Source organism: Procambarus clarkii, chromosome 51 (assembly GCF_040958095.1).
Source record: "Procambarus clarkii isolate CNS0578487 chromosome 51, FALCON_Pclarkii_2.0, whole genome shotgun sequence".
NCBI lineage: Eukaryota > Metazoa > Arthropoda > Malacostraca > Decapoda > Cambaridae > Procambarus > Procambarus clarkii.
In genome coordinates this window covers 9,397,701-9,422,700 of record NC_091200.1, presented here as the reverse complement: position 1 = coordinate 9,422,700, position 25,000 = coordinate 9,397,701, and the positions used below count along the sequence as shown (strand labels likewise).

Sequence of the window (25,000 nt, the reverse complement as noted above, 5' to 3'; positions counted from 1 at the left end):
GTGGGAGGCAGCGGGGTACCCCGGGGCACGGTGTGGGCACATGTGAGAGGCGGCGGGGTACCCCGGGGCACGGTGTGGGCACATGTGGGAGGCAGCCGAGTACCCCGGGACACGGTGTGGGCACATGTGGGAAGCAGTGGGGTACCCCGGGGCACGGTGTGGGCACATGTGGGAGGCAGTGGGGTACCCCGGGGCACGGTGTGGGCACAAGCCTAGGTGTATGTGAGGCTGCAGAACCAACGCTTAAGTAGGAGGCTGAGTTGCCCCCCGCGTTATTACGGGGCGCCCACCTCGTCTCCCAGGCACATGGGAGCGGGCGTGTCGCTGCACCAGGAAGGTAACGTGGGTGACAGACAACACACCGGGTTATAAAGGGCATAATTATAACCCTCAGAGTGCAGATGTTAATACACATGAAAACGCCGCGTTGGCCACCCTTCCACCTGACAGGTAGGCGGGGTGGGGGGGGGGGCGCAGACGAATTAGAGGACACATGGCCTGGTTTGACCAGTTTATATTTGTCTAGTACTCGCTTTTGTTCTGGTTTTGGTGAAGATGTATTGGGTTATGATGGGCGAGAGAGAGGGGAGTGTTGGTGGTGGTGAGAGGGAGGTGTAGTGGTGGTGAGAGGGAGGTGTAGTGGGGTAGAGTGTAGTGAGAGTGGAGGCGGGAGCGGCGGGCGGGGTGGAGGTGGGAGGAGAGTGCTGGTGTGTGTGCTCAGTGTGGCTGCCGCGGCCCCAACACCAGTGTGCGCCGCGCTCCCCTCCGTGCCAAACACTTCCCCCCTCACACTACACTCCTGCCTCACACCTCACACTCCAGTGATTGTGACAGTGTTAAACATGTATAGATTCCAGCGTAGTGGAGGCCCCGGCGGCCGTCTCTTCCTGTCGGGTACGCGGCAGGGGGAAGACAACGACAGGATGTCTGTGCGTTCAGGCTCTCTGGCTGCTAACGACAATGACGACATAGACCTGCACCAGGTGCTGACCCACCGCCGCCTCACCACGGAGACGCAGGCCAGCGGCCACGACAGCACCCGTGTTGAACGACGCGGCAAGATCAAGAGCACCACCACCAGGGTGGTGAAGAAGACGACGACGGTGACGCGCGGCGACCAGCGCATGGTGGCGGAGGCCATCCTCCGCACCTCAGACACGCACCAGGAAGACATCAACAACATCTCGCCCCAGAGCGGCTGGCACTCCAGAACCGTCACCAAACGTCCCAAGATGCAAGCGGTAGGTGTAGCCTGGTGTGTAGGTGGCGTCGATGGCCAGGTGTAGTCGTCTGGTCCGTCGGGTCGCGACACCCGACACCCGGCCCGCTTGACTCACTCACTCACCATACTACCATCATGGGACGCATCACCTCACACAATGAATAATACACTTCTCCCCATGGCAACTTCTCGGAAGGTGTATGACTTACGGAGGTGTAAGATGTGTACTGGGGTGGGAGGGGCACTGTGGGCGGAAGCGCGCCCCTGTGGGAGGGTCAGGTGTGTGGGAGGCGCCAGACCTGAGCACCTATCACCTACTAATCCTGGGGTTCCCGCACGTCACCATACATTGAGACCATCATCATCTCTCCAGCCGCACATAACTCACTCCACCATAAACATGTGATCGCTCACCACGCCTCAACCATAACGGTCAATTGTTCAGTTTTAACTACCACATCCGCTCGGAGCAGCCCGACCTAGTAAGGTTTTCCAACGTCAAGAAACTGTGGTACTAAAGTGCCCTTATCATAACCTACCAGAGGACCCAAAGCGGGACATTGTCAACTTCACCAGCCGCTACCATTTTCTAGTATAACAATTTTTCGTCTTGGGTGAAGAATACGTCAAAATGCGACGTTCTATCAGAGGACGTGTTGCTGGGAGGGCCTGTGGGTGTGCCCTGTGAACCCTCGCGTCTACCATAGAATAGGACAGACGAAGAGTGTTCCATCTTCAAGAGATAGTTACTTTATCGTAATGACAAGTCCACGAGTTTGGAAATATGATTATGCAAGCCATCATTAAAAAAAGAAAAAACGTTTTCCCCTGAAACGTTCACTTATTTAAAAGGAAAGACTCGGTCAAGAACTGATGTTGTCATCGGCGCGTGGGTCGTTGTGGACCTTGACACCACCTGTGTTGATACCTTTATGGTATTGTGTAACCAAGTGGCTTCACCGAACTAGGAGACAGAGCAAGGCTCCAGTCACCGGGCATGACTGTGTTAGTGCCTCTGGCACGAGGCTAGTATATAGCGTTGGAGTTCATGAATGTGTTAGTCCTTTCTCTTGTATTCATTGTTGCAGTATTCCCAAGGATAACTACCTAGGAGCGTTTGAATCACTGGCCGTGTATTCTTCCCTTCATGCTGCACGTTCTTGGTGTATAAGACGTGTGTGTGTGTGTCCCGCTGGCAGCGTGTAGTGTGTAGACGTGTGTGTGTGTGTGTGTGTCCCGCTGGCAGCGTGTAGTGTAGACGTGTGTGTGTGTCCCGCTGGCAGCGTGTAGTGTGTAGACGTGTGTGTGAGTGAAGGGGCGATGTGGGCGGCGGGACGCTGGGAACGCCCGTCAAGGAGGTCAGATTATCCCAATACGGAGCAGCCCATTGACCCGCCCACACTGCTCTCGGTGCCTGTATATGGTGCCTCTTGACGTCACTCCCACGGTGCAACCCTCGCCCTTGTAGTAATGTTTTGTTGCTGTCGCCATACGCCGGCCATTGTTGAATTTGGGTTTTAAACATTGGGAACCCCTGGGAGTTTTAACCGATAGATGTGTCGGGAGGGATAGATGGAGGGTGGGGGGGGGGTTGTCTGGTATATTCCAGGGGAGATGATGAATGAGAGATGAAATGTGGTCAGGAGAAGAAGCTTAGTGGGTTAGGAGTTGATTATTGTGATAGACAATCCACGAGTGGAACACTGCAGGTTCCACGAGGGGAAGACGAGAGGTCATGAGGGGAAGGAAAGCATGAGGTAGGGTCATGTAGAGGAAGGAAAGCATGAGGTAGGGTCATGTAGGGGAAGGAAAGCATGAGGTAGGGGTCATGTAGGAGAAGGAAAGCATGAGGTAGGGTCATGTAGGGGAAGGAAAGCATGAGGTAGGGGTCATGTAGGGGAAGGAAAGCATGAGGTAGGGTCATGTAGGGGAAGGAAAGCATGAGGTAGGGTCATGTAGGGGAAGGAAAGCATGAGGTAGGGTCATGTAGAGGAAGGAAAGCATGAGGTAGGGGTCATGTAGATGTACGGCTCCCTAACAAGTATCTTCATAACCGACTCCTGAACCATTGCCTTATTTATCAGCATCATTAATTATATCTGTTACTTTTCTTTCTCGCCATGACTAAACTTGTCACTTTCCTTCACGTGCACCAACATGTGATTACACACGTTCGCGTGCTACAAGGTGCGAGTGTTGGAGACGCTGGGTACTGTCAGTGCGCGGCGGGGTTGTTGTTGTTATAGATTCAACTACTCGGAACAAGTTCCAAGTAGCACGGGCTATGGTGAGCCCGTAGTGGACTTACCTGGCACAGGAGCGGGGCAAGTAGCACGGGCTATGGTGAGTCTGTAGTGGACTTACCTGGCACAGGAGCGATGCTGAATCCTGTGGGCGCGCGGCGGGGTGGTGGATGTACTGGGAAGCTGGGTGTCTGTCTGGAGGCGGCCAGTGAGGTGGATCAGGTGGCTTACGTCATCCACCCGCCCGTGAACTGTACCTGGACCTCCTGGTCAGACGGGTTGTGGGAGGTGTGCCCGCACTGTCTACCGTAAGGCAGCAGAGTATGGAAAGTACAGCTTGCGTGAAGAAGCATTACTCGTGCGTCTTTGATGTTCCCCTGGCGGTATTAACACACATGCATACGCATTTATGCAAACACTCACGCGTGCACGCTGCGTTATAACGTTATGTGCATGTTTTTGCATAATGCCTCATGCAATCATTCATAGAACCTGCAGGAATTGTGATGATGATGCTGCGGTGCTACACTGTTGATGCTGGAACACGTGTCTCGGGCCCCTTGCCGCTGCAGGGTGACCACGCACTGTACTTCAGGATCATACTGGAATAAGGGCTCCAGGCAGCGAGTTTTAGACTTTATGATGGCATGTTATTTAACCATCAAATATTCAAGAACACATGTAGCTGTTAATTGACTAGTGTATAAACTCTACACCATCAGGGACACCAGCCAATTAGCGTCACGCGCTCATTGAAACACCAGCTAAACCATTGGAAGAATTCCTAGAAATTCTGTATAATATTTATCTAGCTTCGTGCAGATATTATAAATTGTTGGATTTTTATCATCATGGCTGGAACAGTTCCATTGTTTTATATTATGGACTCGTCAGTCATTTTGGTGAATCTTGAATCAGAATTAAGTAGACATTTATGTTCAATAAGACGGGTATTGATGGTGGCGATATCAGAGGCACATCACCTATCATATACAATGACAGTATACATGTACGGTTACAGATTGATGATTGATGAAGATTAAGCCAATCAGGAGGTGGCACGGGCATGAATAGCCCGTAAGTGGTAGATTTTTTGTACCCTTAACCCTCTGTCTGTCTCTCTGTCTCTGTCTCTGTGTCTCTGTCTTTCTCTCTGTCTCTGTGTGGGGGGGGGGGATGCACAAGTATATATTTAGCCATAACTTGAGTGGTATGCACAAGTTAACAGTGAGCGTGATTACTATGAATGCTGCACCGTCTGGCACTTCATAATGTTATCATATATCTGCAGCAAGCACATGCGCATGTGCGACCACCACTGAGGGCTCTTGGTCTCTTGGACCAAAAGCGGTCCAAGACGTGTGGAGTCACACGCATCACGACCATTCGGTCCCAGACCAGATGAAGCACATGTGCTCACTACAATGCTACATGTTTACCATACGTACAACTGAGCAGCAGTTGTATGGACCAATGTTTTACAAGTATTTTTCCCACGACCCAATTTAATAATATCACCTACCCCCTCACGACACTTCCTGTGCATAGTCTGAAACTGACTTGACATGTGATATTAAATTAAGAGACACGATAATTTAAAGTTTTTGACTTATTAGGCAAGATGTACAGTAATAATTTAAGGATATTCTTTATAATTATTCAGATATCCAAGATTAAGATATATTATATATTAATTAAATATATATTAAATAATGGGTTGTGACCACTCGTACCCTGAGCACTGGGCCAGTCAACCCCATAAGCCTCCCCCTCCCCCACTATGGAGGTTTAGAGCTGCACAAGTAGGCTGCCAATATTATATAACTAATGACAGGTTAAAGTTTCAGGAATTGTTATCTGGGTCATGCTAATTTTAGAGCTCGCAAAATGAGGCAGAGTGTAGGCTGAAGGGAGGATGAGCGGAGGAGAGGAGGGCCTGGTGAGTGTGTAAGGTGGTGTGGTGGATGGTTGGGAAGGCTGCACCACTGTGGATATTGTCGACGACAACCAACTGGTGCAGACGACTGGGGTTGTTGAGTGAAGGTGTAAATATGCGTCGTGGGTTGCGGGTGGTGGTGGGGGGGGGGTTAGACGAGTAGCGTATGCATATGGAGGAGGAGGGGTAATATGGTGGGGGGTGCACAGGTAATTAGCACAAAGTTATGAACACACAGGTGGGTGAGTGAGGTGTGTGGAGGCTTGGGGTGTCGCTACTGGCGCTGGCACTGGTCGCCGTGTGGGGTGGCACTGACTCACCACCACAAGCACCTCTACACGCCACACTGCCTCACTGAGGATGTGATGCTCGGTAGTGAGCAATTGGAATGTGCTTGGAGGAGACTTGAAAAACTTAAAACTTAAAACTTGAATTGGAGGAGGCAGTTCAAATGTTTATATACGAGCCCAAAAGGTTCGAACCTGAACTGCAGTAAATTCAAGGTTGAGTGAAGGAACCAAAGCCGAAGTTCAACTCACGCAAGCACAGTTTTGCGCGTAAAGTTTTTCGTATGAAGTCAATGTGGAAGTAACATGAAGTCAGATGTGTGTTTTGTAGGGTGCTGTGGCACGAGTGGTGTGGTGTAGCGAAGGTCGAGTGAATGTGCGTCCCGGGGAGCCGGGCCAAAGAAAGTTGCTGTGCTGTCCCGCGTCTTCCCGCGACTGTTTCTTGCTCCTCAAGCTCCTGTACACCTGGCATGTCTGTGCTCCTTGCATGATGGTTAACTCATAGCTTCGTGGTTAGCCTGTAGAGGGATGGACCAGAGGAGGGTAGGGGAGGGACACCATCTGGGGATGAAGGTGTGTTGGTGACCGTGACCTGCTTGTTGGGTCGACCTTGGTGACGCCAGGGTGGCAGGTGAGGCGAGGAGCACCTCGGGGCTCCACACCTGTCCATAAACATGTCGCCGAACACAACATATAATTGTGTATCAGCGGGAAGGTTTAGACCTTGTGGCCGTCATCTGGATCACTGTAAGTGTGACGAGGGGGAGGGTAGGGAAGGGGGTCGTACTGCTGGGTGTACCTAAGTACACCCAGCAGTACCTAAGGGTACCTAAGGCTGGCCAGCGAGGGCCTCACCGTCAGGGTGTTCTCATTAGTTATTCTAGAGTCGGCGGCGGTATTTTCTGCCCGCCCCCCCCATCCCCCCATGACCCATCCCGCCATACCCCACCCCCCCCATGCCCCATCCCCCCCCCATGCCCCATCCCCCCCATGCCCCATCCCCCCATGCCCCCTCTCGCTCTCTGGTGCCTATAGATAGAATATGAATGGTGGGCTGCGCTACTACGCTACGTTAAGGCCGTAGCGTAGTTGAAGTGGGCGTAAAGGTGGGCGGGTTGCAGGAGGTGGTGGTGGTGGTGGTGTAGACGGAAGTAACGGCTGTGGGGTCAGCGAACCGTTTCCACGCCGCCGCTCCACCTCCACCACCACCACCACCTCCACTACCTCCACCACCACCACCTCCACCACCTCCACCACCTCCACCTCCACCACCACCTCCACCACCACCTCCACCACCACCACCACCTCCACCACCACCACCACCACCACCACCACCACCACCACCACCACTACCAGGGTCCTCTGGGCGCTGTGCTGGTGTCCTTTAGTCGCTGTGCCAATGTCCAGATTCACGAAGCAGTTACGCAAGCACTTACGAACCTGTACATCTTTTCTCAATCTTTAGCGGCTTTGTTTACAATTATTAAATAGTTAATGAGCTTCGAAGCACCAAGAGGCTGTTTATAACATAACAATTGATTGGGAAGTTTTCATACTTGTAAACTGTTAAATAAATGTAATGAAAGCCGTCAAAGATTGAGGAAAGATGTACACGTTCGTAAGTGCTTTCGTAACTGCTTCGTGAATCTGGTCCCTGGTCGTTGGTGGTGGTGATAACTGACACCTCCTACAACTCTAGCTTCAAGTGTAGATATGATAGAGCCCAGTAGGCTCAGGAACCTGTATATCAGTTGATTGGCAGTTGAGAGGCGGGACCAAAGAGCCAGAGCTCAACCCCCGCAAGTACAACTAGGTAAGTACATGCCACAGTCGGTGTTAGAAATAATAAAAAAACGGTGGCAGTGGATGCTTTGTATGCCTGTGTACGCCTGTATGCATGTGTACGCCTGTATGCACGTGTACGCCTGTATGCACGTGAACGCCCGCATACGTGTGTACGCCTGCCTGTATGCGCATGCGTGTGTGTACGCCTGCCTGTATGCGCATGCGTCTTGGGACTTTTGACTGCGGTACCACATTATTAAAACGGTTTAATTTTTAAATGTAACCCTAATCGACACAAAATACCGCGGCCCGGTCGACTACCAGGCCGCGGGGACGCTAAGCCCCGGAAGCACCTCAAGGTAACCTCAAGGTAATGGCTATATTTCGTGAAGAGAAAATAAGGAGATATCTGGAGGGGCCGAATAAATGCCGAATGCCTGCCCGAAACGCTTTGCGTAATAGTGGCTTTAGGCATTGTATGTACTTGCTCTATCTATAAATTCATCAATACTTCTATCACACCTTGTATGTATATACTTTATCTGAATAATCATTTGAATTTGAATTTGAATGTCCCAAGATCGTTGTGACTGGCCTGGCGCCATGGTGGGTGGGGGTGTTGCCCGCTCTCTGGGTCACGTGTTCTGTGCCCTGACCTCCCAACTAGGGCAGCGACACAGATCTCGCGCCCTGACATATTCTATGTCCACGTTGATTCTGAGGCACCAGTATGCCAGACCAGCACCGTTAGACAAGACCAGCAAGTGTGCCCAAGTGTTCTACTTGGACATACTTGTATTTGGTATTTAAACCTGGTGAACCGGACTCTGAGGATTGGTTGGCACTTGTATGGTATGTGGAACACGTTGACACGAGCACTTGTATCATAGGAAGTAAGTATATCACCTCGAAAAATGTTTTGAATGTAGCCACTGGGGCGAGTGACAGTTTTATTGGTATTAACCTGCGTGCTTCACTCACTCCCAGACATACTCTCTTGTTCATACTCGTGCTGTTGTTAATATCCTTTGCGGCCCGGTCTCTGACTAGGCCTCGATGTTAGACACCCATGCTCGCGGTCTGGAGCAGACCTGCAGAGGGGTTTCAGACTCCCCGTTTACGATAATTTGGTCCAACAAGCTGTTGCTTAGAGCGGCCCGCAGGCCCACATATCCACTACAACCCGGTTGGACTATCGTATGAATCACAGCCAACTTGATTAGGTTCCCTTTGGAGGTGTAGATGATATTATTAATTTCATTTTATAGTTTTTATTCATGTATACAAGAGTGCTTACATTCTTGTAAAGCCACTAGCACGCATACCGTTTCGCGCAGGTCATCAATATTAATTTTGCCTGGAATACGACCCGACAAATCGTTTAGCAACCAGGTACCCGTTCTCTGCTGGCTGAACAGAGGCGTACAGTTAAGGATTGGCGCTCAGTCAATCCTCCTCAGCCAGGACACGAACCCAGGCTAAGTTGCTCCCGAAGCCACAGGGACTGCCATAGGAACAGGTGCTCTCCTGCGGAAAATATGCTTGATGACCTCACCCCGGCTGTCATAATTGTGTATGATTCATCATTCAGCTTTCTCCGTCGCTCTCTCTACCTCCTTACTTCCGTAGCTCTTCATTATCTCCTTAGTCTGTTCTTGTTTTCCACCCCTTTCCCTCTCCCCCGTCCCTCCTTTCCCTCTCCCCCGTCCCTCCTTTCCCTCTCCCCTGTCCCTCCTTTCCCTCTCCCCCGTCCCTCCTTTCCCTCTGCCCCGTCCCTCCTTTCCCTCTCCCCCGTCCCTCCTTTCCCTCTCCCCCGTCCCTCCTTTTCCTCTCTCTGGCGTCACATTCTCAGGCAGGAGAGTCCAACTGCCAAGTTTATCATAAAATAAAAATATGAAAACCATTATTCCTTTTAACTGAGCAAATTCTTCAATCACAAGGTTGTGCTAGGAAGTGCTAGAGATGACGAGTCGTCCGGGAAGGGTGTTGGTGCTCGGGTTGTTGGTGAGGTTGTTGGTGCTCGGGTTGTTGGTGTGTGAAGGGCCAACAGCGACACGTGGTGAGTGTTGTAGGGGGACACGTGGTGAGTGTTGTAGGGGGACACGTGGTGGGTGTTGTAGGGGGACACGTGGTGAATGTTGTAGGACACGTGGTGAGTGTTGTAGGGGGACACGTGGTGGGTGTTGTAGGGGGACACGTGGTGAATGTTGTAGGGGGACACGTGGTGAGGGTTGTAGGGGGACACGTGGTGAATGTTGTAGGAGGACACGTGGTGAGTGTTGTAGGAGGACACGTGGTGAGTGTTGTAGGGGGACACGTGGTGAGTGTTGTAGGGGGACACGTGGTGAGTGTTATAGGGGGACACGTGGTGAGTGTTGTAGGAGGACACGTGGTCCTGTCGTCCTATGGTACCAAGCTGTCGTGCTTCACCACACAACCAGTCGTGTAGTTAATGCTTGAAACAAAATGCAAATTCTTGAGCAAATACGTAATACAAATTTAGGTGATAGCAGTAGCGAGAATCAAACTATAAAAGGTTAGATTTCATTCTGTTGTGGATGTTAACTTTCATAGCTCCTGTTAAACGATGAGTATGTTAATGAGTTAATGACTCCTCTGTATCTCACGTCTCATTATGAACCCTTTGTGATTCAACAAGAACTAGGCCGCACTCAAAACAATATTTGGTTCAGTACATAATAATAGTAAGAGCTGGAGCCACACCAGGGGCCAGATTCATGAAAGCACTTACGCAAGCACTTATGAACGTGTACATCTTTCCTCAATCTTTGACGGCTTTCGTTACATTTATTAAACAGTTTACAAGCATGAAAACTTCCCATTCGACTGTTGTTATTGTTATAAACAGCCTCCTGGTGATTCGGAGCTCATTTACTGTTTAATAATTGGAAACAAAGCCGCCAAAGATTGAGAAAACATGTACTGGTTCGTAAGTGTTTGCGTAAGTGCTTTCGTGAATCTGACCCCAGGTATGTTAAAGTAGGCTGCCATGTCTCAGAGTGCGGCCACACCACACCAGGTGTGTTAGAGTAGGCTGCCATGTCTCAGAGTGCGGCCACACCACACCAGGTGTGTTAGAGTAGGCTGCCATGTCTCAGAGCGCGGCCACACCACACACGCGCCCAGACAACGGTCTCGTGGCACCACTAAGGTGAAGCACTCGTCCGGAACACTGTGAGAGTGAGAAGTGTGTGCGCGTAACAGTGAGGTCTTTGTTGTTGTTTTTTTAGATTAAGTTACTGGAACAAAATTTCCATGTAGCACGGGCTATGGTGAGCCCGTGAAGGGTGAGATAAAATGCCGTAGTTTCATACATTCTTGGTACTCGAGTGACGTGCCAATCCTCCTGAAGCAACTTTCAACAAGATATCTTTCACATTTTAAAACATTATAATAAGTCTCTTTTAAAAGACAAGACAAAAGCCTTGTGTCGCTCCTTTTTTAAGTAATGTATGCGATGAGGGCGTATAGCAGCGTCACCTAGCTATATGTAGGATTTGGCCACAACTGTGATGGGCTCTAGTCTACATAAACGACAAAATATACTTCGGAAACGTCGTCGTCCCTTCAACTTCGAGTATGTGGTCTGGTCAACATACTTCAGCCACGTTATTGTGACTCATCGCCTGTATACTTCGGAATTGTGGGTTCATTACGAGACAGCACTAACCGGTTTTCACGCCAGGTAGACCCGACGAGACCAGCACCGACACATGGAATGTTTCTTACGAAGCAAAAACCATAATTAACATATACAGTAATCGCACATCGCTGTGGTGTGGGAGAGTGGCGCCCCGAGTCATGTTCAACAGTAGACAACATGAGGAGAGACAGCGGCGACTCACAAGGTAAACAGAGCCGCGTGTGTGAACGTGTTCAGGTGACAGTGGTCGGCATTACCGCACACGGGCCGGATGATTCTGTACAGGTGTGTCACTCTAGTGAGAGTGGAGGGGGGGAGGCGACCTTGGCCACTGGAGTGAGAGATACAAACTCTGGAACACATTCTGGGTAAAGTAAAGCCAGGCGTCATTGGCGCTGGCGACTGTGTTGACAGATGCCGCGGGTCTCACTAGTAACTTGTACAATCTCTCACTACTTTCTCTCGTCTTCCAACCTTCTACCACTCTGCAAAATAGAATTGCGTACATGTTTGTGTGTGTGGTTGTCTTGTGGCTGTGTCTGCAACCCGTCCTCTTAAAATTACATCGCTTTGCGCTCGTATGCGCTACGGCGAAAATGAACGTAATTTGAAATGAAATCGGCTCACGAAAGTGATGTACTGTCCCGTTTTTTGTTTTGAGTCCTCCGGCTTACTCGGTTAGGTTAGGAGGGGAAACTTTCAATTGATGATTTTCATGACGTATTGAAACCTTAGGAGAGTTTCCTGCCCTCCTAACCTACCAGAAGACCCTTAACAAGCTGTTTTGGAAAAAATATCCAACATTTATTTTCAATTATTTTTCATTTTCAAATTACGTCCATTTTCGTCCATATGGGCAAACGGCCAAATTCTGAGGTAATCTGTAAGAGAGGACAGGTTGCTGCCTCTTCAAGTGGTTGAAGGAGAGCCTGGAGGTAATGTTCATTAACCCGAAGGGTAAGGCATCTGAAGACGAGCCTTGAAATGTTAAGACATCGTTCGTTTCCTGTCTGGGACAGGAAGCCCGTTAGCCTTATCGAGATCGTCCTAGGTCAACGGTGTTTATCTGTGTAATTGGTCACCTTCCTCTTATGTATAGTCTTATCAATAACTGTGTCGTAGGTTGCAACATGGAGCCCAGTGCCAGCCATGTTGTTGCTTACTTGTTGACAACTCTGAGAGTATTTCTACTGCAGCCTGGTCTGTGGCCAGCCTTCCCTGATGACTGCCTGGTCTGTGGTCAGCCTTCCCTGGTGACTGCCTGGTCTGTGGTCAGCCTTCCCTGGTGACTGCCTGGTCTGTGGTCAGCCTTCCCTGGTGACTGCCTGGTCTGTGGTCAGCCTTCCCTGGTGACTGCCTGGTCTGTGGTCAGCCTTCCCTGATGACTGCCTGGTCTGTGGTCAGCCTTCCTTGATGACTGCCTGGTCTGTGGTCAGCCTTCCTTGATGACTGCCTGGTCTGTGGTCAGCCTTCCCTGGTGACTGCCTGGTCTGTGGTCAGCCTTCCCTGGTGACTGCCTGGTCTGTGGTCAGCCTTCCCTGATGACTGCCTGGTCTGTGGTCAGCCTTCCTTGATGACTGCCTGGTCTGTGGTCAGCCTTCCTTGATGACTGCCTGGTCTGTGGTCAGCCTTCCTTGATGACTGCCTGGTCTGTGGTCAGCCTTCCTTGATGACTGCCTGGTCTGTGGTCAGCCTTCCCTGGTGACTGCCTGGTCTGTGGTCAGCCTTCCCTGGTGACTGCCTGGTCTGTAGGGCTGTATTGCGAGTCCCAAGACCCACACAGACTGGTTGGTATGGTGGTTTCAGCAGACACTTGTTCCGTGTACGATGTTGAGGAACCTTTGAATTATCAATAGTTATGTAAATATGTTCTGCTGCAGAAAACCCGTCCGTTTAAAGTATTGATTGATTAATATTTGCATTGAAGTAGCAAGTACTGGAAAGTTAGCCCAGGGGTCTGAGCACCAGGAGGGTCCCTGTGATGCTGTTTATCCGTGACGCCGGGGCGTCCCTCCCCAGGGGCCTTCCACCTCCCCTCCAGTCTCACTACCCCTAAACATTTACATTTACCCTCTCTACCAATTACTACCCCCTCCTCTCCGCCATTTACTATCCATCCACGTCATTTACTACCCCTCTCCCCATCATTTACTACTCTTCCCTGCTATTTACTACCCCCCTTCCCGCCTCTCCTCTTCTATCCGTCCTCGGATTGAAGCCTTCGGAGCTCTGCCTTCGTTAGACTTAAAATCAGTGAGTTGCCGCGCGGCGCAGGCGGCGATGCGGCCTAAGCAAGTATGTGTGAGCACTGATTGAGAGTTTAAGCTCTTCATTCCCGTTACTTTCTCGAAGTCTGATGCTTTCTCTTGGGTATCTCGACACACACACAACAGATTCTCTGTTTCCATGCTCGGAATCCAGGATAAAAAAAATTCTAGGTGGAAGATGATGATTTGTTCTTTCATATATCCATGTCGTTCAGGTGTTAGTCAACAGCCCCTGTCGCTCACTCAGGTGTTAGTCAACGGCCCCTGTCGCTCACTCAGGTGTTAGTCAACAGCCCCTGTCGCTCACTCAGGTGTTAGTCAACGGCCCCTGTCGCTCACTCAGGTGTTAGTCAACAGCCCCTGTCGCTCACTCAGGTGTTAGTCAACGGCCCCTGTCGCTCACTCAGGTGTTAGTCAACAGCCCCAGTCGCTCACTCAGGTGTTAGTCAACAGCCCCAGTCGCTCACTCAGGTGTTAGTCAACAGCCCCTGTCGCTCACTCAGGTGTTAGTCAACAGCCCCTGTCGCTCACTCAGGTGTTAGTCAACAGCCCCTGTCGCTCACTCAGGTGTTAGTCAACGGCCCCTGTCGCTCACTCAGGTGTTAGTCAACAGCCCCAGTCGCTCACTCAGGTGTTAGTCAACAGCCCCAGTCGCTCACTCAGGTGTTAGTCAACGACCCCAGTCGCTCACTCAGGTGTTAGTCAACAGCCCCAGTCGCTCACTCAGGTGTTAGTCAACAGCCCCAGTCGCTCACTCAGTTGTTAGTCAACAACCCCAGTCGCTCACTCAGGTGTTAGTCAACAGCCCCAGTCGCTCACTCAGTTGTTAGTCAACAACCCCAGTCGCTCACTCAGGTGTTAGTCAACAGCCCCAGTCGCTCACTCAGGTGTTAGTCAACAGCCCCAGTCGCTCACTCAGGTGTTAGTCAACGACCCCAGTCGCTCACTCAGGTGTTGGTCAACAGCCCCAGTCGCTCACTCAGTTGTTAGTCAACGACCCCAGTCGCTCACTCAGGTGTTAGTCAACGATCCCAGTCGCTCACTCAGGTGTTAGTCAACAGCCCCAGTCGCTCACTCAGGTGTTAGTCAACGACCCCAGTCGCTCACTCAGGTGTTAGTCAACAGCCCCAGTCGCTCACTCAGTTGTTAGTCAACGACCCCAGTCGCTCACTCAGGTGTTAGTCAACGACCCCAGTCGCTCACTCAGGTGTTAGTCAACGGCCCCTGTCACTCAGGTGTTAGTCAACAGCTTCTGTCGCTTCATTCAAGTTCTACATTGTGTTCATATGTTGAACTGCAAATTTATCTTTATTTAACTCAAATTCCTTATAATTCGTCGTTTTTATATTCATGCTTTTACAGACATAATTGTATTTAATTGTTATCAATTTTTCGACTTTCTCTTTTAACAATCGTTTCGTATTAATGCCAGTTATTATGTCATTGTAGTACTCGTAATGTGTTAAGTGTGGAGGTGTTCCACCAGAGTCTGGGTCCCGCCCGGCGTCTGCCTCTCCCAGCCCGCAACCTGGGCTTCCTCCCCTCCTGCTGCTGCTGCTGCTGCTGCTGCTGCTGCTAGTTCTGCAACCTGTCTTGTTTAGGATTCAGCTGCTGTGAACAAGACGTTCCAAGTAGCACGGGCTATGGTGAGCCCGTTGTGCACTTGCCTGGCGCAGGAGCGGGGCTGTAACTTTCCCTCGTGCTAGTTCTCTGTGATGCGCTAATATTAGTGGTGTAATATTGAGGGGGTGAGGTGCTTTTGCTTAAACTAGTTATACACGAGATACGGTAGCCCTGGCGATGGCTCGGGCAGGCGGAACTGTGAGGTAAGGTCGCCTTTATATTCATTGGGGAGGGAGTGGAGGTGTCGGGTGCTTTGTGCTGGGTGGTGCCAACACAGGTACACTGGCCACCTCTTGGCACGCTTCAGGTTGTGCGGTGGAGCATCTATGGCAGGGTGTAGGGGGTGTTGGTGGAGCATCTATGGCAGGGTGTAGGGGGTGTTGGTGGAGCATCTATGGCAGGGTGTAGGTGGAGCATCTATGGCAGGGTGTAGGGGGTGTTGGTGGAGCATCTATGGCAGGGTGTAGGGGGTGTTGGTGGAGCATCTATGGCAGGGTGTAGGGGGTGTTGGTGGAGCATCTATGGCAGGGTGTAGGGGGTGTTGGTGGAGCTTCACGTTAGCTGCAAAACTAAACAACGCATCATTTAGCACCACGACCTGGCCCCTTCTCCCCCCCCCCCCACAAAAGAAGAACAAGGTGAATATGGAAATTTTTTAAGGTTGCTGAATGCCCGAGATGGCTTCGAGCAGGAAAGTCGGAGATGAGGAGTTCGAGAGAGACTTGTGGAGGAAGATGGAGATAAAATACATCTAGAATGAGTGATATTGAAGTGGGAGGACATTAGGAGGGTGTGTGCACCATGCGGGGTTTGCCCAGACATTGAGAGAGTGAGTGGATTAGGAACACGTGGAGATAACAAGTGCGGAACGGTACGAGGTGAGAGGGATTGAAGCAGGAACCATGGTAGGTGGGCAGGAGGTACAAGTGTTGGACGGCTGACATCATCCTCCTCCAGCCCGTCTTTGTTCCACCTCCTGTCGGGAGGGGGAGGACACCACCTGCAGGGGAGTATACCACCTACCCCAGAGGTGGGAGGGGGAGGACACCACCTGCAGGGGAGTATACCACCTACCCCAGAGGTGGGAGGGGGAGGACACCACCTGCAGGGGAGTATACCACCTACCCCAGAGGTGGGAGGGGGAGGACACCACCTGCAGGGGAGTATACCACCTACCCCAGAGGTGGGAGGGGGAGGACACCACCTGCAGGGGAGTATACCACCTACCCCAGAGGTGGGAGGGAGGGTCACCACCTGCTGGAGAACGGGTGCACTAGCCGTGGTGAGCGGTGACAACATCGGCAGCGGGAACTGTCAAGGGTGCCAGCCTGTATGACCACACTAGACACAGTGCGAGCTTATTTAACACTTATTGTTAATATAGTAATGTGTCTTCCCCAATACCAAGTCCAAGTGGTTAAACGCCATTCCTTTTCCCCGTCCCGTTCCAAATCGTTATCTTGACCCCTTCCAAGTGCTATATAGTCGTAATGGCTTGGCGCCTTTCCCTCATAATTCCTCCTTCCTCCTTCTCCCCAATACTAAGCTTTCACAGATATATACTTGCAAATGAATTAGGATTGTCTCCCCCAACGATCTCAATATATAGGCAGGCCATTATCATCACTTTAAGTCGTCTAACAATGTACAAACTAGACTCTTATCAAAGATTACATCGTTTCTACACACAACTAGATAATAGCCAGATATAACCTGACCAATAACACCGATATAATTGACTAACATACGAAAATTGAAGATTAAACTCAGCCGAAGCACTATGCATCAAACACAATTTGGGGTAGAGCAGTTAGTGTGACCACATTATGGTGGAGAGCAGTTTGTGTGACTACAGTTATGGTTGAGAACTGTTGTAAACACAGTTATGGGAAGCGTGGTTGATGTGGGAGGGAGGCGGGCCAGGAGGGGTCAACACACCATGACGTCACCGCACGGGTTGACCTCTGATCCAGAATACAGGTGAGGACGCGAGGCTCCTCCAGCCAGCGGTAAGAACGCTGTCATGCAGCCCGTCCTCTCCAGTTGCCAGAACAGACAGAAAATGGTACACTACAACAAACGAACCGAACCCAACCTAGAGGTCTTAATCAAAGAAAACGTGAACGTTTGTGAGCCGATACAATACATCATATTTTGTCGGTTGGGAATTTGTTTCTGTACTTGCCCCACCCTTACACCAGAGGATGGGTCGTGGTACACGCCGGTACAGGCTTATGTCAGGTTCCTGGGGTCTGGATATAACGTCCTGCGTCAGTTCACCGTCTGCGTCTACTGACTGTGACGTGCGGAGTATACCTTGTGTTAGTTCCGAAGGGCTACTGCCCCCCGCGACCGCCACTAATCTAACACTCTGACGGTGTTAGATTAGCCAGGCTTGTTAAATATGCCATGCAATATAATATTAATTTAGTAAGTTTACCACGCGACAATATTAATTCTCCAAGCTCGTTCACTCTACTCTGGAATCAGTTCTATGAGGTCATTCTGGAATCATCAGTTACTCTGAAGCTGGTTGAAGATCACACGGGGAGGCAGGCTAGCGTCACCACATGGCCCGTGCTTGGTGCCATGTGGTGGCGGCTGTATACACTGCACGTGTCCTGCACGTGTCCTGTATACACTGCACGTGTCCTGGTCTACCACATGCACGCCCCGTCTCAAACACAGTAATTCAAGGGTCTGGGGAGAGAAATGTGTGTAAATACAAGCATTGTTATACGTGAGTGTTTGAACACCTGTGTCGCCGCCTTCACATGTGTGCTGCCCTTCTTAGAGATTATCTTGAGATGATTTCGGGGCTTTAGTGTCCCCGCGGCCCGGTCCTCGACCAGGCCTCCATCCCCAGGAAGCAGCCCGTGACAGCTGACTAACACCCGGTACCTATTTTATTGCTAGGTAACAGGGACATAGGGTGAAAGAAACTCTGTCCATTGTTTCTCGCCGGCTCCCGGGATCGATCCCAGGACCACAGGATCACAAGTCCAGCGTGCTGTCCGCTCGGCCGACCGGCTCCCTTGTCGGATGCATGACACCACTCAAACAGTTCTTGACAAGACGTTTGGTTCATATATTCCATGATATATCGGTAAGTATCGCTCGGCTTTATGCCCTTTGTTTACAGAAAGTGGATCATGCTGTTTACCCTTTGACTTATGTTTGTACAAGTCTGGGAACTGCTGCTGTTGTCTTACTGTAACGTGATCTTGCAAGTGGTGCGTGACAAGCGTTATACATATTCTAACTATTTTTAGCATAAAAAAGCTGTTACCACATTTTTGGTCAACACGTATAACATTGGCGAAGTAAAATTAATTGACTGAGGTTGGATAATAACGATGATTTTTTTTCTTTGATTTACAGATCTCTGACATCATGGTGGGGCAGGCGGAGAACCTGACGGCCAAGGAGGCCCTGCTCCGCTGGGCCCGCAACACCACCCACAAGTACCCCAACGTCGAGGTGAAGAACTTCACCACCTCGTGGAGGGACGGTCTCGCCTTCGTCGCCATCATCCACAGAAACAGGTGAGTCTTGTGCTAATGTCAAGCGGTGTTCCTGTGCTGGTTATTATGTACACCACTTGTCTGCCTCGCTTGTGTATACCTCGCTTGGCACAGGTGGTGGTAGTGGCGGGCTAGTCTGGGGTAGTGGTGTCTAGCCTGCCACAGGTGGTGATAGTGGCGGGCTAGTCTGGGGTAGTGGTGTCTAGCCTGCCACAGGTGGTGATAGTGCCGGGCTAGTCTGGGGTAGTGGTGTCTAGCCTGCCACAGGTGGTGGTAGTGATGGGCTAGTCTGGGGTAGTGACTGTCTAGCCTGCCACAGGTGGTGGTAGTGATGGGCTAGTCTGGGGTAGTGACTGTCTAGCCTGCCACAGGTGGTGATAGTGGCGGGCTAGTCTGGGGTAGTGGTGTCTAGCCTGCCACAGGTGGTGATAGTGCCGGGCTAGTCTGGGGTAGTGACTGTCTAGCCTGCCACAGGTGGTGGTAGTGCCGGGCTAGTCTGGGGTAGGGGGTGCCTGACCCGCTACAGATGATGACTGGCCCTCTTACAGCTGTGCATACTTGATTCAGATCTTGCATTATTTGAACAAATACAAAGATGTCGTGAACAAATTGTGTTCGGGAATTCTTTGTAGTTTCCTTATTCCTTTGGTATATATCATGAGCCATTTCTGGTGTGAGGGTGCTCGTGGTGGTCCAGCAGGCAGTGTTGTGTTGAGGGCCACACCCTTGTGACAGTGTTGGAGAGTTGGGGGTGGGGTGGGGGGGGGGGTGTTACAGGTGTGATGGTCAACACGGTTAGTACCTGTTGATCACCGTGTGTGTGTACTACTAATATCTTAATATTCATGTTCGCATTCCTCGTACACAGTAACACCCGCCACACGAGTGAAGACATCAGCTAAATTCCCAACATCTCTCTTTCTCTTTTACCTAGCTCAAGTCTTGCTTATTCTGTCCTGTTACGTGTCCACTTTTCATCATAAAATCATAATTTGAACACCCACGCGTGTCATTGACCGTGTAGCCGCTGTTACTTCAGAGACTAACTTCTCCAAATAGAATGTTTACACACATAAATGACGACTGCGGTTTCCTCTCTGCTGTGAGCGGGTGAGGGCGGCTGTAGGAGGGTCAGCCTGCCTGCCGGGCACCAGCGGTGTGTGTGTGTACCGTTGGTGAGGTGAAGGAGACCCGCTCCCGGCCATGTCACGTCCCTCCTCCACCACTGGACTTGTACCTTGAGCAAGCTCTCTGCTCAACCACAAACAAATTACATACTGAGCATGCACAATATTTCCCGACACATATCACCTCTATTTTGTATAATGGTGTGTATGGGTGTGTTTACAAGCGTGTAGAAGGTGAAACAGGTGTACATGTTGGGCGGAGGCGACTGTGTACTCACCTAATTGTACTCACATAATTGTGCTTGCGGGGGTTGAGCTCTGGCTCTCAACCGTCAATCTACAGGTGTACAGGTTCCTGAGCCTACTGGGCTCTATCATATCTACTCTTGAAACTGTGTATGGAGTCAGCCTCCACCACGTCACTTCCTAATGCATTCCATTTGTCAACCACTGACACTAAAAAAGTTCTTTCTAATATCTTTCTAATATTAATAAGTGTGTGTGTGTGTGTGTAATTACCTAAGTGTAATTACCTAAGTGTAGTTACAGGATGAGAGCTACGCTCGTGGTGTCCCGTCTTCCCAGCACTCTCTCATATAACGCTTTGAAACTACTGACGGTCTTGGCCTCCACCCGTGTGTGTGTGTGTGTGTGTGTGTGTGTGTGTGTGTGTGTGTGTGTGTGTGTGTGTGTGTCGAGGAGTGTTTTCAAAGGTTCCTGCCAAGTCAGTGGATGTTGTCAGCCCAGGTGCGCCAGAATAGGTTTCCCCCGCTGTCATGACGTCAGACGCTCATGAAGTCATGGCTGCTTGCTCTTTGGCAGCGACTGTTGGTTGTATTTACTCCCTCGTGTACCTGGAGGTGTTGGTTGACACGGAGGCGGCTGCACCAGTACCCACTACTCCCTCATCCTCCTCCTCCTCCTCCTCCTTACTTGACATTCACCGCCGTCTCTGTTGTCACATGCGGTCACCACTGGTCTCCCAGTACTGCCAACCTGCAGCTTCATAAAGTACATTTAATGTAGTATTATGCATCTAACTTTATATATGTACTCTTAATATGTATACGATACATTGATACAATTTTGATATCTTATATTTGTGACGAGTGTATTAGCTTTGTAAGACGTTATAATGCGTGTGTATGGTAGCTTGCTTAGCGCATGGTAGCTTAACATCCTAACAGGTAGAATGTGCGTCTGCACGCACACGCACTCACTCGCCATATAACGTATAACAGAAACGTCAACAGACCCACTTAGTTACACATCGCTGCCCATTAAACTTTGAATGCAAAACACCTAAGTGGCAGATTTCTGTTGGCACACACCCCTTGTTGAAGTCATTAATAAACACTACCACTTTGTAAACACTTCTACTTTGTATCACATCCCGTAATAAACACGACCACTTCATTAAATTTCATTGGAAGCCAAGTTTAGAAATAACTTAGTTTGAAGTTAAAACTTGTCCACTTAAAAACTAAATTATGAATAACATTTGCTAAGTGTTGTACATGGCGTGTAAAGAAAGCCACGAGGATAAACATCAGAGGAAACACTGACAAGGGCTGCTTACCGTCCTTTATCATCTGGTATCTTCCCCCTCCAGCGACATCATCCACAGCAGAAGTGCGTCTCGAAGTGGGGCCTCCGACACTGTGGGGTCTGTTCCAGGAGGCCCCGAGCCAAGGGTCACTGGGATTGTGCCGTAAGTCGTCGTACACTTTTGCGCCCAAGTTCTTGTTGTGTTCGTCCCTGTTGTCACGGCATCCTGTCACCTGGTCCTCTTGTGTCTGCACTTGTTGCGCCCAGAGTGGTTCCGGCTGGCGTCCTGTCGGGGACGCCTTTGAGACCATCATTTTGAGTAGGGAGAGAGGAGTCAAGCCTGGCCTCGGGCCGGGCTTGGGGAGTAGAAGAACTCCCAGAACCCCGTCAACCAGGTATCAACCAGGTCAGGGAGGGACTGAGAGAAGAGGGGCGGGGGTTCCTTGGAGTATGAAATGTTTTTTGGGCTCTGGAAATTAAGAGGTCTGCTTCTGGTAGTATATGAAATATTTCGTTTTTCCTTAAATCGTGCTAAAGTAGCGGGCTTCTTGGCGTGTAGGTGGGGGAGGATGGTCTCCCTTGGCTGTCGCCACCAACATCAGTTACTACAAACCTACTTGAAATACTTGGCTACATCTGCATTGTTAAACAAAATTTTAGTCTTGAACTTGAGAGTTATCGTTCCACTGCTGTAATGGTGCTGTAGGCGTATACTGTGTACATGTACAGTATCAGGTACACACTCGTATATTACATATAGTTTACTCAGGTATAACCATATTGCCTTATATTGACAACCGGAAGTTCTTGCCACAGTCGCCTTGGTAATTAAATACATGTTTCCAGTGATGTTCATGTAGCAGTTATTGCTGATGCGTTCTTAAGCATTGTTTACTTCCACAATATTCCACTCGTAAAATGTCCGTTAACTTTTGGCTTCAATTCTCATCTCCGGTTAGTTGCTGAGGTCGTGCCTTGACTTCTCTAAAGGTGCTTTATAGTCATAACATGTTGTGTCATAGGTGAGTGTGTGATGGTTCAGGTCAGAGGTAACTGTGTGTGAAGGCTTGGTAGATGAGGCTGCGGTCTCGTGTTTCAAGCATGGGTGAAATTGGACCCCCTGCATCAGGAAGGGTGGTGTCAAATGGCTCAGTTACACCTGTTTATCACAGGTAGCTACCTGTTATTACAGGTATGATTATCTGTAATGACAGGTAGTTAATCGCCATCAGGGCGGAAATACTCGCTACGGGACACTATTGTAGCAAGAGGGCGGCGGTAACAAGCGTCGGAAGTGTAAGGTTTTACCGTTGGGCTTGTGACAGGTGATTGTCGCTCTCAGTTAGGGATAGTTGACCTGGTTGCTGCTGGTGGTGCCAGCAGGACCAGGCTGTGCTCAGCCTTCCCAGTGAGGCCTGAGGAACCCGCCGATACCACCCAGTAGGACAACATTTGGTAATTAACTCAGGTAAATCACACGATCAATTGGTTTGGTGTTAATGACAATTTTCACCACCTGATTCTGAATGAAAATATTGTATTGTACAATATTATCGGTATTTGTTAATAAATGATAACAATGTTGTTAAGCAACTTGGTAACTGTGATCATTAGGTAACTGGTGAGTGCTTCGTCTACCGCCAGGTCCTGGATGGGGAGAAGTGCAGACAAATGTGTGACCTTGACCCCAACATCTTCCCTGGCCATCCCCCCCCCTCTTTCCCAGCACAGTCACTGCTCGGCGTATAGTACCCCAGTACACCCCCCCCCCCCCCACCATCCATGCCTCGTGCCCCTAATGTCCCGTACCTCATGCCCTCCCCCCTCCCCCACACACCTAAGAGTGTGGGTAGCGTGAAGACTCCTGCTCTCATCATTTACTGTAGTGTACTTCTCTCCTTGTTGTGGGTGTGCACTGACGAGCCTGCATGAGCCTCCTGCATGTACCTAACATTTGTACAGTCACCTTGGTCACTCGCCGCTACCGCATAACCCGCTGCTTAGTTCTCACATCTCCTCCTATGATGTTGTATTTAATGTGGCTTAGTGTGTTGTGATGTTTGTGGTGGGTGCGCTTGTATTGTTGTACAAGCCACATAGTTGGCTGTGTTGGCCGCGTTACCGCATTAAAGCCTACCAGCTGCGGTCTCACGCCCCGTAGCCTCTGCCAATCAAATATTTGTATTGTTCATGGGTTTAATCATGTTATTAGAAGTAGTTCTTTACATTTAACGTGACTATTAATTAGGAAGCAGTCTCACCTCTTAGGTCATTAACGTGTTGCCCTGCAGCCCAAATTATCACTGTTAGAAGATATCATTAACGCGGTGGCAAGATGAATAGTTCATGGGTAGTGAGGTGGGAGTTTGTAGGTGCAGTAGTAACGCTGTGGCTCCTCCTCCCTGCTCTACAGACCCGACCTGGTGGACTGGCGCAACCTTCGCCAGAGGATGCCCAGAGAACGCCTCGAGACCGCCTTCCACGTCATGGAGCGCGAGTACGGTGTCACCCGACTTCTCGACCCTGAAGGTGAGTGTGGACCTGTGTACCTAGGGTGTCTGAAGGTGAGTGTAGACCTGGCTCCCTAGGGTGTCTGAAGGTGAGTGTGGACCTGGCTCCCTAGGGTGTCTGAAGGTGAGTGTAGACCTGGCTCCCTAGGGTGTCTGAAGGCGAGTGTAGACCTGGCTCCCTAGGGTGTCTGAAGGTGAGTGTAGACCTGGCTCCCTAGGGTGTCTGAAGGTGAGTGTAGACCTGGCTCCCTAGGGTGTCTGAAGGCGAGTGTAGACCTGGCTCCCTAGGGTGTCTGAAGGCGAGTGTAGACCTGGCTCCCTAGGGTGTCTGAAGGTGAGTGTAGACCTGGCTCCCTAGGGTGTCTGAAGGTGAGTGTAGACCTGGCTCCCTAGGGTGTCTGAAGGTGAGTGTAGACCTGGCTCCCTAGGGTGTCTGAAGGCGAGTGTAAACCTGGCTCCCTAGGGTGTCTGAAGGCGAGTGTAAACCTGGCTCCCTAGGGTGTCTGAAGGCGAGTGTAAACCTGGCTCCATAGGGTGTCTGAAGGCGAGTGTAAACCTGGCTCCCTAGGGTGTCTGAAGGCGAGTGTAAACCTGGCTCCCTAGGATAGAGAGTATATCAGCCACATGCAACACTACACCACATTTGTATTTCGATTAGATCGAAGTTAAACTTCACAAACAGTACATAGACATAAATGTGGCTCCATGGAGCAGCGGCTGGAGCAGGTGGTGGTGGTGCCCAGAGTCCGACTACCACCCTCTTCACTACACCTCGGTGGCGCCCTCCTCCGCTCTCACCCACATTAGTCTTTTGAAGATCAGTGGTGCATCAGTTACCATATAGATTAAAGCAGTCGTACATTACCCATACACATGACCCTGGCGTAGGGAGAGTCAGAAAGCCAGTCCGACAGTTAGGAAGACAATGTTCAGTTTACAGTGTCTTGAAGCATAACTCAGAGATAGAAGACTGCCAGGTGGCTTCTATATATCCACCAAAGTCATTCAAATGTATATCTAACCCACGCTTGAAACAGTCTAGTAATCCTGCCTCTATTATATTACTCGGTAAAAAGGAAAGGTGACATGTTCTGTAATAATAAATGAATAAAAGCTTAAAACATACGAAACAAAAGTATATACAAAATATCAACTCAAGACAACAGTATGTTCAAATTTGATCAATTTTGATTCACAAAAACGATATAGACAAGCAAGCGTTGATGGAGCGAGCACTAAGGGAAGTTTGAAGAAAAGGTTGGAC

The 25,000-nt window shown here is 50.1% G+C and overlaps 1 protein-coding gene across 43 annotated transcripts in view; it reads left to right on the top strand.

Moving 5' to 3' along the window:
* Positions 1 to 25,000, top strand: part of shot (dystonin-like protein short stop) — a 629,765-nt gene that overhangs the window by 444,258 nt on the left and 160,507 nt on the right. For 39 of the 43 annotated variants that reach the window (XR_011222655.1, XM_069303980.1, XM_069303974.1 and 36 more), the window contains 3 exons: positions 18,409 to 18,572; positions 21,291 to 21,389; positions 23,640 to 23,755. Coding sequence is in view for 42 of the 43 variants with exons in the window: in XM_069303980.1 (XP_069160081.1) it covers positions 18,409 to 18,572; positions 21,291 to 21,389; positions 23,640 to 23,755 (379 nt within the window). In the remaining variant the exon portion in view is untranslated. Of the gene's footprint in view, positions 1 to 827; positions 1,242 to 18,408; positions 18,573 to 21,290; positions 21,390 to 23,639; positions 23,756 to 25,000 lie in introns of those variants that run through there. The other 4 variants (XM_069303987.1, XM_069303965.1, XM_069303955.1 and 1 more) reach the window with 2 other exon arrangements.